Source organism: Bombus affinis, chromosome 14 (assembly GCF_024516045.1).
Source record: "Bombus affinis isolate iyBomAffi1 chromosome 14, iyBomAffi1.2, whole genome shotgun sequence".
Taxonomy (NCBI): domain Eukaryota; kingdom Metazoa; phylum Arthropoda; class Insecta; order Hymenoptera; family Apidae; genus Bombus; species Bombus affinis.
The window spans coordinates 2,009,924-2,022,342 of NC_066357.1; the positions used below are offsets into that span (position 1 = coordinate 2,009,924).

A 12,419-nucleotide genomic window follows, 5' to 3' on the forward strand; every position below is an offset into this window, starting at 1 on the left:
TAAAGGACAACGAACTCTGAAAATTTAGACAAGATAACAATGAGAAATTTTTAATGTTTTGTCTTTAATTGATAAAAGGCACGTACATTTAGATGAAGAAATGACTTTTTGTAAAAATCAAGGGTTTATGAGTCAGTCTATAAATCTCGTCGCTCACGCCACGGATCCAGAGTTGTCATTACGCCGATGATGCTTGAGTATACAGACGAACCTGATGTGAAGTCAGCAGTAATAGTCTGCACCTTAGAGTGTAAAAACGCTTTGATTAAATAGACTTCGAATAATTTATTTATCTTTCGTTAATCTAGTAGAATTTTATATGGTGACTAGAACAGGCTCGTAGAATTACGGCCAACATTATTTATTTTTGTTTCTAATCCATCAGTAATTGTACAAATACCACACATCAAACTTATTATATCAAACTTTATAAAACTTAGGATAATAGTTACATACATAGATAATAAAAAGCAATGAAAATTTACTGTTGACTTTAATAGTCATAAAACATAGTATGTATATTACTTTATTGAATTTTTATAATAACATTGTAACGCGCCGCAGATTGTGTTACAGAGGTAGATATTCGAGAATATGACGATAACTTAGACAACCGGTGTATTAACATGTGAATGTGGAAGTTGGACGGAGTGATGTGAAGCGGGCAGTGATAACAAATGTCCGCGTTCCATCTCATTTACTTCCTGCTGTTCGGTTCCTCCTATTGAACCAGTAGAACGTGCAAGACTGTTTCGTTGTCTGCACATGTACGGTGTTTCTCCAGGTGATGGAGTTTCACGACCCTGTAAGAAACATATATTATATCCACATTTATTACAAGAAAGTATACTTATAATCTTTAATTTAAAGATCATAAGATTCGATTGAAAATATATCAAAACATAGTAAGTATCTGGGAGTTTGGAAACCCACTCCATCTAATGCTATGCCATATGCATATACATATACGAAATAAATAAGTCGTATATCATGTTTCATTTTATAAAAAGGGGAAATTATATTAGACCCATTGATATTTTTCTGAATGCATAATTATTTTAGAAGTTGACGATAAGTTTTTGGATGACCAAGTAGAAGCAAAAAAGAAGGAGATATAAATAATTAAAACTTTTCTATCAAACTTATTAGTGCTTATATTAAAAGCTTGTTTCTCAATATTTGTAGATATTCTTGCACTTAACGTTACATAATATCACACTTTCAAGAATGACTTTGCTCCAGTCCAATAAGAAACGAAAAGATTTCACTATCTCGAATAGACTATTGCCATTTGGCTGTATAATATTAATTACATAACGTTGGAATAATCAAACATAAACAACAAATAACAGTTACCTATAACTGTATTTGAATCTGATCTAATAGCTTCTACGCATTGTCCAAGACATTTTGATTTAGGGCAGGCAGAGCGGGAATTTGTATCTCTCTTCCAATTAGACTGCAGAAGCGAAGGGATAGATTTTAAATCAAACGAAGGTACATCGAAAAGCAGAAAGCACATACCTGTTTAGAAGGACCACAGCATGTTGCATGATTACAAGGCTTGTCAGTCTTTGGACAATCTAGTACACAATCTTCGGTCGGTGTTTCCTTGACCTCGCTGTTAGAGTGGTACTAGAATATTAATAATAGATCCTCAGTCAATTATCTATTATATTTTATATCTTTTTATAGTTTCGTTATTTTATTACCACTAAAATCCTATATTTATCCAATTTTTATGTAGAATATACACTCATGTTAATACAATAGTATAAAAAACGTCAAATTAAATACATCACTTTCTGTATTGATCACTAATACGTAATACTTATGTATACGATACAAATTACTTACATCAATAAATTCAGGCTGAATTGTTGTAGAATGTATGCCCTCGTTGTGAAAAAATTCTTTCACTTGCTCAGCTATTTTCATATATTCTGACAAATTTCTGCATTTTATATGAGCTGAAGCAATAATACGATCACCAGCTAATTGCCATACATGGAATTCATGTACAGCCAAAACACCGTCTACGTTTTCTAGTAAACGTTGCTGAATGGCATCCACCTAAAATAACATATTCTGTTTAGATTTGTTACAGCTAAACAGTATGAAAATTAAAATTACACCATGAAAATTAATCAACGATCAATTAGCCAAAAAATGCGATAATAAAAATAACAAAAACCTTTTTATTTGATATAGATCTGTTTATAGAAATTTGTACATGTTAATAGAAAATCCCGGTAACGGATATTACTACTGACACTATTCTTATTATTTCTCGTATATTAGAATCTAGAATGATTCAAATTACCTGAATATGTGTCGGTACAGTCTGCAATAAAATCAATGCAGATTCTTGGAGTAATGGCCATACCGATTGTAAAATAAGAATAACTATTAAGAGCGAGAGAGCTGGGTCAATATAAAATCTGTAAAAAGAAACAAACATTAAGAGTACTACCGAAGATATTAGATCGTTAAATAGAAATAAATCTGTACATTAGTATACGATTCTTCCATTATAGGATATGTTAGGTAATTTATGCAATATTTACCTATATTTCCATTCTGTCAGCCAAACAATTAAAGCAGAGACTATCACAATCACAGATCCTAATGCATCCGAGAGTACATGAAGAAACACACCACGCATATTCATTTGACTCGCATCGTGTACATGGCCGTGTGTCCTTTTGACTTGTGGCGTCGATGGCCTATAACTATCATCATTTTCATTGTCATCCGTTCCTACTAGAGTACTCAATCGGTTGTGACTTCGAGATATGCCATGCGAATGTGCATGAGAACTCCTATGTTCTGCAACCAGAATTACATGACTACACGTAAGGAAAAATATTAATTTCTTAATAACATTTACCATGAAAGAGACATAATCCAATAATATTCACTAATAATCCAAGTGCTCCAACCCCTACAAGCAATTTCGCTTCGTGTATTTCTTCTACTTCGATAAATCTTTTACACGCCTCCACGGTAATACTGAAACACAATGCGACTAAAAAAACGGCGTTGACTAAAGCTCCTAAAACTTCAGCTCTGGCCCAACCAAATGTGTTTTTGGACCATTTCTTTGGTGACATCTGTAAAAAGAACGGAATTTCTAAAATAATGTTCTCAAATATATTCAGAAAAACAATCAAAGGAAAGGATTTGAGGAAACGCAAGATATAAAATGTATAATTGCGATGAGCTTTATAATGTTAATTACAAATTAGCGAGTTATGATGCTAAATAAATCCTTGCTGAAAGTCGATACAATTACTTGACATTTATCTTGTTCTACCTACCTTGACGGAAAGAAATGCAACGACCAAAGCTGCTACATCAGACAACATATGAAAACTGTCAGCTATCAAAGCCATACAGTTTGTCAGGTAGCCCACAACTATTTCGACTAGGAAAAATAGACCGGTGAGCCATAACATCGTTAATAAACGACATTTCTTTCCTGTGTAACGACCCATAGTAACGTTGGTACCTAAAAATAATATTTCAATTTTATAGAAAAATAACTAAACAATATAAAATTGTATACAATCAGAATTATTGCACGATTATTAACCTAACTTCTTTGTGTCAAAAGTTTAATCTAGAAAAACATATAGTAAATACAGAATAGAGGAAAAAACACAAAATTTTAAATATACAAAGTGTGAAAACAATTGAGAAAATGTAAAAACTGTATTTTCGAAATTCATAAACAACTCTATTTTCCCAATTTGCTTTCTTCTTTAGATATCATTAAAAATATACTTTGATCGTAATATTAATGCGTTCTTGCAATACCTAATTTATCGAGTATATTCGTTTTACAAAATTTATTACCGATTAGAAATCAGCAAGAAATAGGCATTCTGCGCATCGACGATGCTTTCCACAGAATTTTATCGGTTGAAACATCTTCTATAACTAAAATTTTATCAAAACGTCCCTTACAAATATTGCATACTATTATGTTACGCTCAACGGTGGATACCAACGACAAAATTTTATCCCGCGTTGAATATAATTTTAACAAGGTAAAAAGATCAGGTATGTTTCGCCAAATGTAATTATATTTTACTCTTCGAAAACGAGTTATGATAATAAGAATTAATTAACAATTTTTCATGCAGTTTATCCTCCAACGTGATCACCAATGTAACATCAAGGGTAAATGTCTGCGGTATATTTACGTTATATATATACGTTATTCTTGGAAAAAAAAAAAACGTTTTGATAACTGACCCGCCACGACCAATTTATTTCTCGTGAAACTTATTATTAACCTCTTATTATTATTAACCGATTCCGAATTAATACGTCATAACGAAGAGCAGCGACATCATGTTGAAACCAGAGATGTTGCCTTTTAGTGTCATTGACGTGTCGTCTAAAAAATATTGAATAAATACACGTGGTTCTGAAGAAACGTCGTTACACGGTGAAAAACACCTGTGTACTTCGTACAACAATTTTATTTAACAGGATCAGAACACGCTATATGGGCTTGGAATAACAAGGTTTGATTTCGACTCACGCGAACTAGCTTCTGACTTTCTAGTTCCTTGAAACTCCTATAAATGCTCCTATTGTTCCCTAAAATTGATGGAAATCAAATCATTAATAAAGAATAAGACGACGCGACGCAAACACTGGAAGGCCTAATGTTCATTCTTATCTTTGTGAGCACAAGGTTGCGCTTTTATCCCTTATCTCAAATGGCGACATCTAGGAGAAATTTTAAGGTGCATAGGTAGTAGGCTGGTTAACAACTCTGCAAATCTTGATTGTTATTTCTACCTAGATTAGCACGTAACAGTATAATCCGGACGTATCCGGAACCAGTTTTTTTACGCGTTCCGATCACAAATCATTATCAAATATAACTCACCCTGAAGTACAAGCAACTCGTTAATAAAATTTTATAATCGCCAAAGAAATCACTGAATTATTAATTATTTACAAATATTAAGTCGTCCGAAAAGTTTCTTTCGTTTATAAGGAAATAATGGATGCACAATATTTTTCGTTTTATATCATTTTATCGAATTACGTACGATCCATTTTATTCTATCAAAATAAAGATCACAACGTTCGACAGATTAGGTTTCTTCTTTGTATAAAGATGTATCGTTATAAAAGACAGGTCTGTAAAAGAAAGATATTTTCCGGACGACCTAATACTAATACGTACACGAGAGCACGCGTAAGTACAACTAAGCACAAGAGAATATGTAAATACTTTTGTGAACGCATAATAACTATCGTCCTTCACACCTGACACTGTATAGTAACATTGATTGTAACTTCACAAAGGTAGTGTATGTGTAGATTTGGCACGTAATTCTTCGCAATAAAACTTCGATGTAATATACAGAGATACATAGAAAGATATATGTACAATTTACACGGTTCTCTCTAGTTTACAATTTTCGCCTTATATTGTGCGATGAGGAAAAACACTTGTGAATAATAAAGCTATTTTAGTCGTTTAATGTTATTTATCTTTCTGTCCAACTTTACTATCAGCAATGGTCTGAAAGTATTTCACTGTAGTAACTGATTCCTATCATTTAATTGAGTCCTGTTTACTTTAGGTCACGAAGTTATATGTAACAACTTTTAGTACTAACATACCACTTGATCAGGGATAACAGACACATAATACAATGCCAAGGGAACAGAAAAGAACATATTCATAAGAATTTCGTTATGTCTTTGGCAACGGTAAATATTTCCAACGAAATAAGAACTCGTACAGTCATAAAAGAGCGAAAGATCACAAAACGGTTATCAACGAGATGTAAAAATTTCTTTCCACTGAATCTCCCACCGAGAACAACATTTTTGTTTGTTACATCACGCGCATTCACCACGCTAATCATATTTTATAATTAATACGTGCACTTTGTGGAGGAAGAATGAATATAAAGTGGGCAAACGACCCGACGAATATCACGAATAAATTCAATGAAATATCTTAAGCCACCAGCTTTAGAATAATCCTCTTCTTCTTTTTGTTCCAATATCAAACGAAACTTCGTTCTTCAGTTTTTAATTATCAAAATATCATCAACCATTAAAATCTAAAGCTTAGCACCAACTCATCGCTACTCGCTTCACACTAAATATTCAAAAAGTACTAAGCGAAGTAATTAAAGCCATAAAAAAAAAGTAAACAAACTTTAGTCGCCATCAAGGATAACGCGGTATACGATCTGAACGAATTTAAAGAAAAACAATTACAGAAGAATTCCTAACGGATCCTCCATGATAGAACGAAAAACATAAAACCGTAATTAAAGATATTAATTACACGTATAACTTGTATGTATATTATGTACGTATATATATATACATATACAGTTGGATGTATATTAAGCATAACACATAAGTAATCAAATGGGTACAAGAGATTAGGAATGATATATTGCAAAATAATCAAGTAAACGAAATAGAGCACGTCCAGACAAAAGCTTGGACGTTTCAGTAAAATAAAGGATTATATATACAACATGTACAACATTCGGAATAAAAGAAACAATGTTATATCAGATTTACAACAAGTCACTAGCCTTCCTGCTCATACTTTCGTCAAGAACTAGAGTAATTGTAATTTTGACCGAGATTTCCTCAAGGTAAAACAGGAAATAGATGGATAACAATGTCATCGAACTTACAGGCAATTATTAAAAACAATTACATGAATTAATCTCGAGTCTAGGTCTATGCAACATATCAAGTCCAGATCCGAACGAAATAGATATATCAAATATGTTGTTATTAAAAAATTATGTACCAGAAAAAGCATGAAAATACCTGCTGAAGCTATATAAGTGTATATGGAGCAACATTTTCCCAAACAAATGACATGAAGCCATTGTAATACCCATTTTGAAACCTGGAAAAGAAAAACATCTCACATACAGTTACCGGCCCATCGTACTTACGTAATACTTATACGAATTAATTAAAAAAATATAAAAGACTCCGATGATACTTAAAAAATATAACATTATCGCGAATTACCAAAATGGTTTCAGATCTAATCGATCGATAACCACGTAATATTAATATCCAGCATATGGAACGATTTCATCAACCAGCGTTTAATCGATAATAATTTGTACTGGTATCGAACACAGAACAGGCGAATATAAGTTTTAAGAAACTATCTTAACATGAGATATATGTTGAAGTAGTGTTAATGGATCTTCGTCTGACTGCTAAGAATAAAATTCAAACCTAAACATTGCCATATTCCCAATGTTTCATAGTCACAGACGATATTATAATGACTACAAGTAAAAATCTCCAAATATCAAAAACATTGCTTCGAAACACATAGAACAAACCTCAGAAGTTTGCAAAGAGAACTGGGTACAAATTCTTACAAAACAAAACTGTCGTTATCGTGTTGGACTAAGACTCTGGTTAAGAATACAAAAGCTATCAGTCTTAGTTGAAATAACAATTTCTGCATTAATATCCAGATAAGCTGGGAAGATATTGCCTCATTTTCGAGTTAAAATTTTCGAGTAAGGAGAATTTGGCGAACGAAGACGACTTAAAGAAGCTTTGTACAAAGGCTGATATTCTTCGAATAGAACTCAAAAAGAAACAAGTTCAACTTTTAAAGGCATATGTTCTATCTTCGAAGAGAAATTGGTGGACCAACCTATTTATCAGTGCTTCGAGGTATAGTTCCAAATTGTGTTGAAAAGAACTATACGTAACAGGAATAAGAGGACAATATTGAAGATTCTATGGCTACTCCAATCGTCAAACCTCGACTCTACTAAACATTTATGGGATCTGGTGGATAGGAACTAAAAGTAAAACCTCTTCTTCTACAAAGGAAAGCATGTGAAAGAAACTGCAAGAAACATAAGTTACAATATTTATGAAACGCTCTTGAAATCATGCGAAATTGGACAAATGAACAACAAATATGCCAAGCACCAATTAAGGCAAGGAACTAAAACACAATCGATGAAACAAACAATTAATTTGCGAAATATATATGGTTATTTTTAGTCTAGATTATGGTAATATTAATAACAAAAAAGGAGAGGAAGAGAATAATTTGGATTGATAAATATTTTACTTACCAGCTTTAACACCCTATTTATTGAAATTATAGAATACGTCTAGGGTACCTATAGGAGTGTACTCTTTAAAGAAGTCTCCTTAGTGTAAGATTCTTTTAGAGATTAACTTTATAACATCTCTTATGGCCGTCATCTCCATCTCACTGATCTAAACCTCGTTGAATCGGGATGGAAAGTTAGAGTAAATTGTAAAATCTGGAAAAGTGAAGGAAGACCGATGGAATTCGATAAAGATACAGTGACAGGAACAGCTAAACAAAATTTAATTGTTAGAGTCTCAAAGAACTGATCGAGAAACTTAGCATAGAAACTTGAATCATTCTATCGTCCATTGGTACCTAAAGCGACTAAGAAAGATATTGTACAGAAAATAGAAAAAAGATTTCATACGAATTATCCGAAAAAATCTTCAGAAGAATTAATGTATGCTCTTCTCTCCTAACTCGTCTAGCTCGTGTGCCATCTTTAATCGGATCATGATAGGGATCTAAAGGAACTTCATAAAACATTATCGAACATTGAAAAATCAGTAGGAAATATAAACTGCTGGTATCGATGATCTGCCATAAATATAAAAGAAACTTGGCATTTTTTATGAGATGTCCTAATATTAAAAATTTGGAAAAAAATCTCAAAAGTTTGATTAAAATAATAGAATAATTTTAAGACAAAAGACATGGAAGTTAAGTTTTTCTTATTATCACCCGTTGTTAACCGAGATATCGCCGATGACGCGTAAGAGATAGCAAAGACGCTCGCTCTGACGAATCAGTTTCGGCTAATGGTGGGGTTAACTCTGCATCTATTAACGAAGCAAGAAATGCGTCTATTAACGAGGCAATACTATACTTGACATAATACAGTAAAGACTACTCAATGCTGAGTTCATCGGCAGTGAAAGGATACTTTTGTGAGCAACAAATAACGTATGACGAACTCATCAGCGAACACCGCAGCTAGGCGTTACATCTGAAGATTTACTCTGCTGAGATCCGCCAAAGATCTGCTCGTATCTGGCTCATGAATTGTCAGCTCTAGTATAAATACAATGATATTTCTGTTTATGAATAGTCTGTAACAGCTCGCGAATTGATCGTGAACTGCTGGCAAATAGTTCTGGCCAATTGTAGATCCAATATATCTAGTACGGAACAGCCAGCGAGTACGAGTGGTAAACACAACTTTTCAAGGTCTTTATACTTATTTTGTTGACAGTTTGACAAATTAAATTAATGTGACCAAACTTTATGATAATATCGGACTTGATCTTATTTTAATCAGAAAGATGTCATCTAGATATTGAACAATTCTTTGTTAACAAAAAATTAAAAATTAAAAATTTTCTATCATTACTTTAATATTATCTTACAGATGTGAAGGTGATACAGATGTTGAAAAGGAAAACACTGGCCTGTAAAATTACTCGCTTGACTGATCCCCCCTTGAGAGAGCCCCCACCCCATTTATGGGGATGCAACAATTAAAGTACAGTCCTTTATGAACATTTGAAGTCTTGTTGATAATATTTATGTTATAAAAAGATAACATAATATTTTCTAGAAACTATTTTTCATGTTAAAATGCAATACTTTTCAATTCTTCAATGTTTTAGATATAAAAATAAAGTCTTTTTTTAATTACAATACTTAGTACTTATGTAATTATTTATAAATTATAAATTATAAATAAATTATAAACTATTTTATTAATTTTGATATTTTTAATACATCTCAATAACTAATAGCAACACAGTTCTACCATTAAAAATATAATAGATGCGTGATATATCTTCTCATTTCAGCAAATTAACAAAGACTAGTTTTGATATCAACGTTATACATAAGTACCTATATACATGATGCTATAAGATGATGTCATTGAGTGGTTCGGAACTATATGAAAATATTGTCACTTTTTTGGTGATAAGTACAGATAACAAATAACACTTTCAAATTCATTTCTGTTATCATAAAAGGATCACATTTCTGGATTTTTCAACATGGAATATCAATAAAAATATCTATCAATGTCTTAGTAAATTGAGGTATTAATATTTTGTACATTGCGATATTTCTTGTATGTTCTACTTTGTTATATTCTGAATAAAAATGTAATAACTGGAATCTTAAATTAAATAAGGCACACATATGATTTACACTAACATTGGATTCAACAAACCTACATTCCACTCATTCTGGAAAAATAAAGGCTATAACTCCAACTTTTTATAATGTACAATGCAAAAAAGCAGCAATACATTTCTAAAATGATCGTGGTGAGTCATGAAACGTTCTATCTAAAACAGATCTTATACACTTGACATGAATAACCATAAATTTATAGTTGAGGCAATTTTTCTCAAACTGCAAAAATATCAAACACATTGTTTAGACCACAATTTATATGTTAGATCACAATGAGCATTCTGTATACACAAAATGTTTCTTTGTAACTTGCTCAAAATTCATGCTTGTATGTTAATATTGTTTTTAGATTATTTACTATTTAATTTTACGTATATATTAAAATGTTAGTTTCAAGTAACATAAATACACAATTGAAATGTAATTTAAGATAAAGAAGATCAACAGATTATTAAAGTACCTTGCAAATACATGATAACGAATGATCATTATTTTGACATTATACAACTAAATAAGATCGCCTAGACTAGTTGTATTAAAAACATGTTATTAATAAAGAAACATTTAAAGACATAAAGTTAGGTACTCCACCTTATCTAGGTTAGATAAAGAATAATTTCTTGTTTCTTTGTTAATAACATGCTATTCACTTTCTATCTGACTGTCAAATGTAAACATACTGTAAATAAAATCAGTGTGAAAGCTAATGATTCTTTAACATCATTTTTAACAGAATGGTTCAATGGCAAGGTATGATTTCTTTGATTAATTCGGCCCTTGTGATGATTACAATATAGGTAAAAAGATTTGGCTATTAATACTATGTCACATGTAATACTTTTTATCAATAGTATTTGTGGATCATTTGATAATATTATTGTTTTATATAATTTATTAATAATGAATTATATTTAATTATACAAATGTTTTAATAATAATGTTAAACTTTCATAAGAAAAACATCAAAATAATAAGATCAACAGAAATTCTCAAATATTTTATGCATTATGTGAATTAATAGCTGTTTTAATATATTCTGTCTCTCCACATAAATAGAACATATATATTATAAAATTTATAAGAAATTAAGTATAATATTGTCACATACAACATTCATCTTTATTGTAACATTTGAAATTATATTTTGTAAAAAAGTTTTTATTTTACGAATGTTGATGATTGCCACTATATATTACAAACATGATAGTAAATATAATCACAAAAATTAACAATGAATATGTTTTATTATGTTATTAATGTAACATATCAATCTGTTTTACACATTTAATAATAATAATAAAATTTATAATCTTTAGAACACAACCTTATTCAACAACAAAAAATATTATTACATATATTTAAAGAGGATAATCATAAAACAATATTTAAAAACAACATTTAAATACTTCATAAGTTAATAACAACATTATTTGCTCCATTCTTATGAGATTCATTATAATTATTATAAACACGATGTTATAAACACAATAGTTGTACTTACTTTATAATAAAATATTATAATTCTTGCTATAATGTATCAAAATTGCATCGAGTAACACCAACACGAACTGTTTATGGACATGTTACACAGTACTGATGTGTATTCACGAGTACAAGAACTAATAAAAACTGACATTAGATTTTTTTTAAATACTCCGAAACATTATCTCAATTCATTTTTAAAAAACTAAAGTGTACGAAACATTCACATTTAATCCCAGTTTAACAAAATTCTTGTATAACGTTACGTTACAAAACCACTAACAAAGTAACAATAAAGATAGATAATCAAATATCACTATACTTTTTTGAAACTACCAACAGTAGCCATAATGATACATTATGTTCTGAAATTGACTAGCAAAAATGAACTGAGTTGTTTCTTCTTTACTCTATGTTTATATACTTTGTATAGAAGGTAAACTTCCCTTGCTATTGTTTTTAAGGATATATATGTATATTTTCTATAAATTGCAGAACGACATAAAAAATCCTACCAAAACCAAATTTATTCGTTTAGAATTAAATCAAAAATTAACTCACAAAGTATATGTCTCTTAATTGCGTAAACACTTTATTTATTTCAAATATCGTAACTTGTATTTTGAAATTTGAGATTTCTTATACCATAGACAAAACAATACCAAGA

The 12,419-nt window shown here is 30.7% G+C and overlaps 1 protein-coding gene and 1 long non-coding RNA gene across 8 annotated transcripts; one reads left to right on the forward strand and one right to left on the reverse strand.

Annotated features, from left to right (window-relative positions):
* Positions 1 to 480: 480 nt before the first annotated feature.
* Positions 481 to 12,126, reverse strand: LOC126924180 (zinc transporter 1). 7 transcript variants are annotated; one of them, XM_050738408.1, is made up of 9 exons: positions 11,772 to 12,123; positions 8,127 to 8,321; positions 3,321 to 3,511; positions 2,891 to 3,113; positions 2,568 to 2,829; positions 2,324 to 2,441; positions 1,858 to 2,073; positions 1,525 to 1,635; positions 481 to 803 (listed from the first exon to the last, which is right to left on the reverse strand). In XM_050738408.1, the coding sequence occupies exons 3-9, from the start codon at positions 3,495 to 3,497 to the stop codon at positions 606 to 608; spliced, it is 1,305 nt and encodes a 434-aa protein (XP_050594365.1). In that variant the 5' UTR covers positions 3,498 to 3,511; positions 8,127 to 8,321; positions 11,772 to 12,123; the 3' UTR covers positions 481 to 605. The 7 variants fall into 7 exon arrangements, with proteins under 7 accessions (XP_050594365.1, XP_050594360.1, XP_050594364.1 ...); XM_050738410.1 differs by lacking the exon at positions 8,127 to 8,321 and adding an exon at positions 1,357 to 1,459 and having other exon boundaries at positions 749 to 803; positions 11,772 to 12,126; XM_050738403.1 differs by lacking the exon at positions 8,127 to 8,321.
* LOC126924203 (uncharacterized) lies at positions 8,487 to 9,835 on the forward strand. Its single transcript, XR_007713445.1, has 2 exons — positions 8,487 to 9,316; positions 9,498 to 9,835. It is a non-coding gene; the product is annotated as an uncharacterized LOC126924203 (long non-coding RNA).
* Positions 12,127 to 12,419: the final 293 nt, after the last annotated feature.

Bases quoted from the DNA above. Each gene is read 5' to 3' on its own strand.
- LOC126924180 (XM_050738403.1), bottom strand. From the start codon at position 3,497: ATGGGTCGTTACACAGGAAAGAAATGTCGTTTATTAACGATGTTATGG. The intron at 2,830-2,890 runs GTAAATGTTATT...TTCTGGTTGCAG, and splicing joins TGGATTATGTCTCTTTCATG to AACATAGGAGTTCTCATGCA. The intron at 2,074-2,323 runs GTAATTTGAATC...ATGTTATTTTAG, and splicing joins CTGTACCGACACATATTCAG to GTGGATGCCATTCAGCAACG.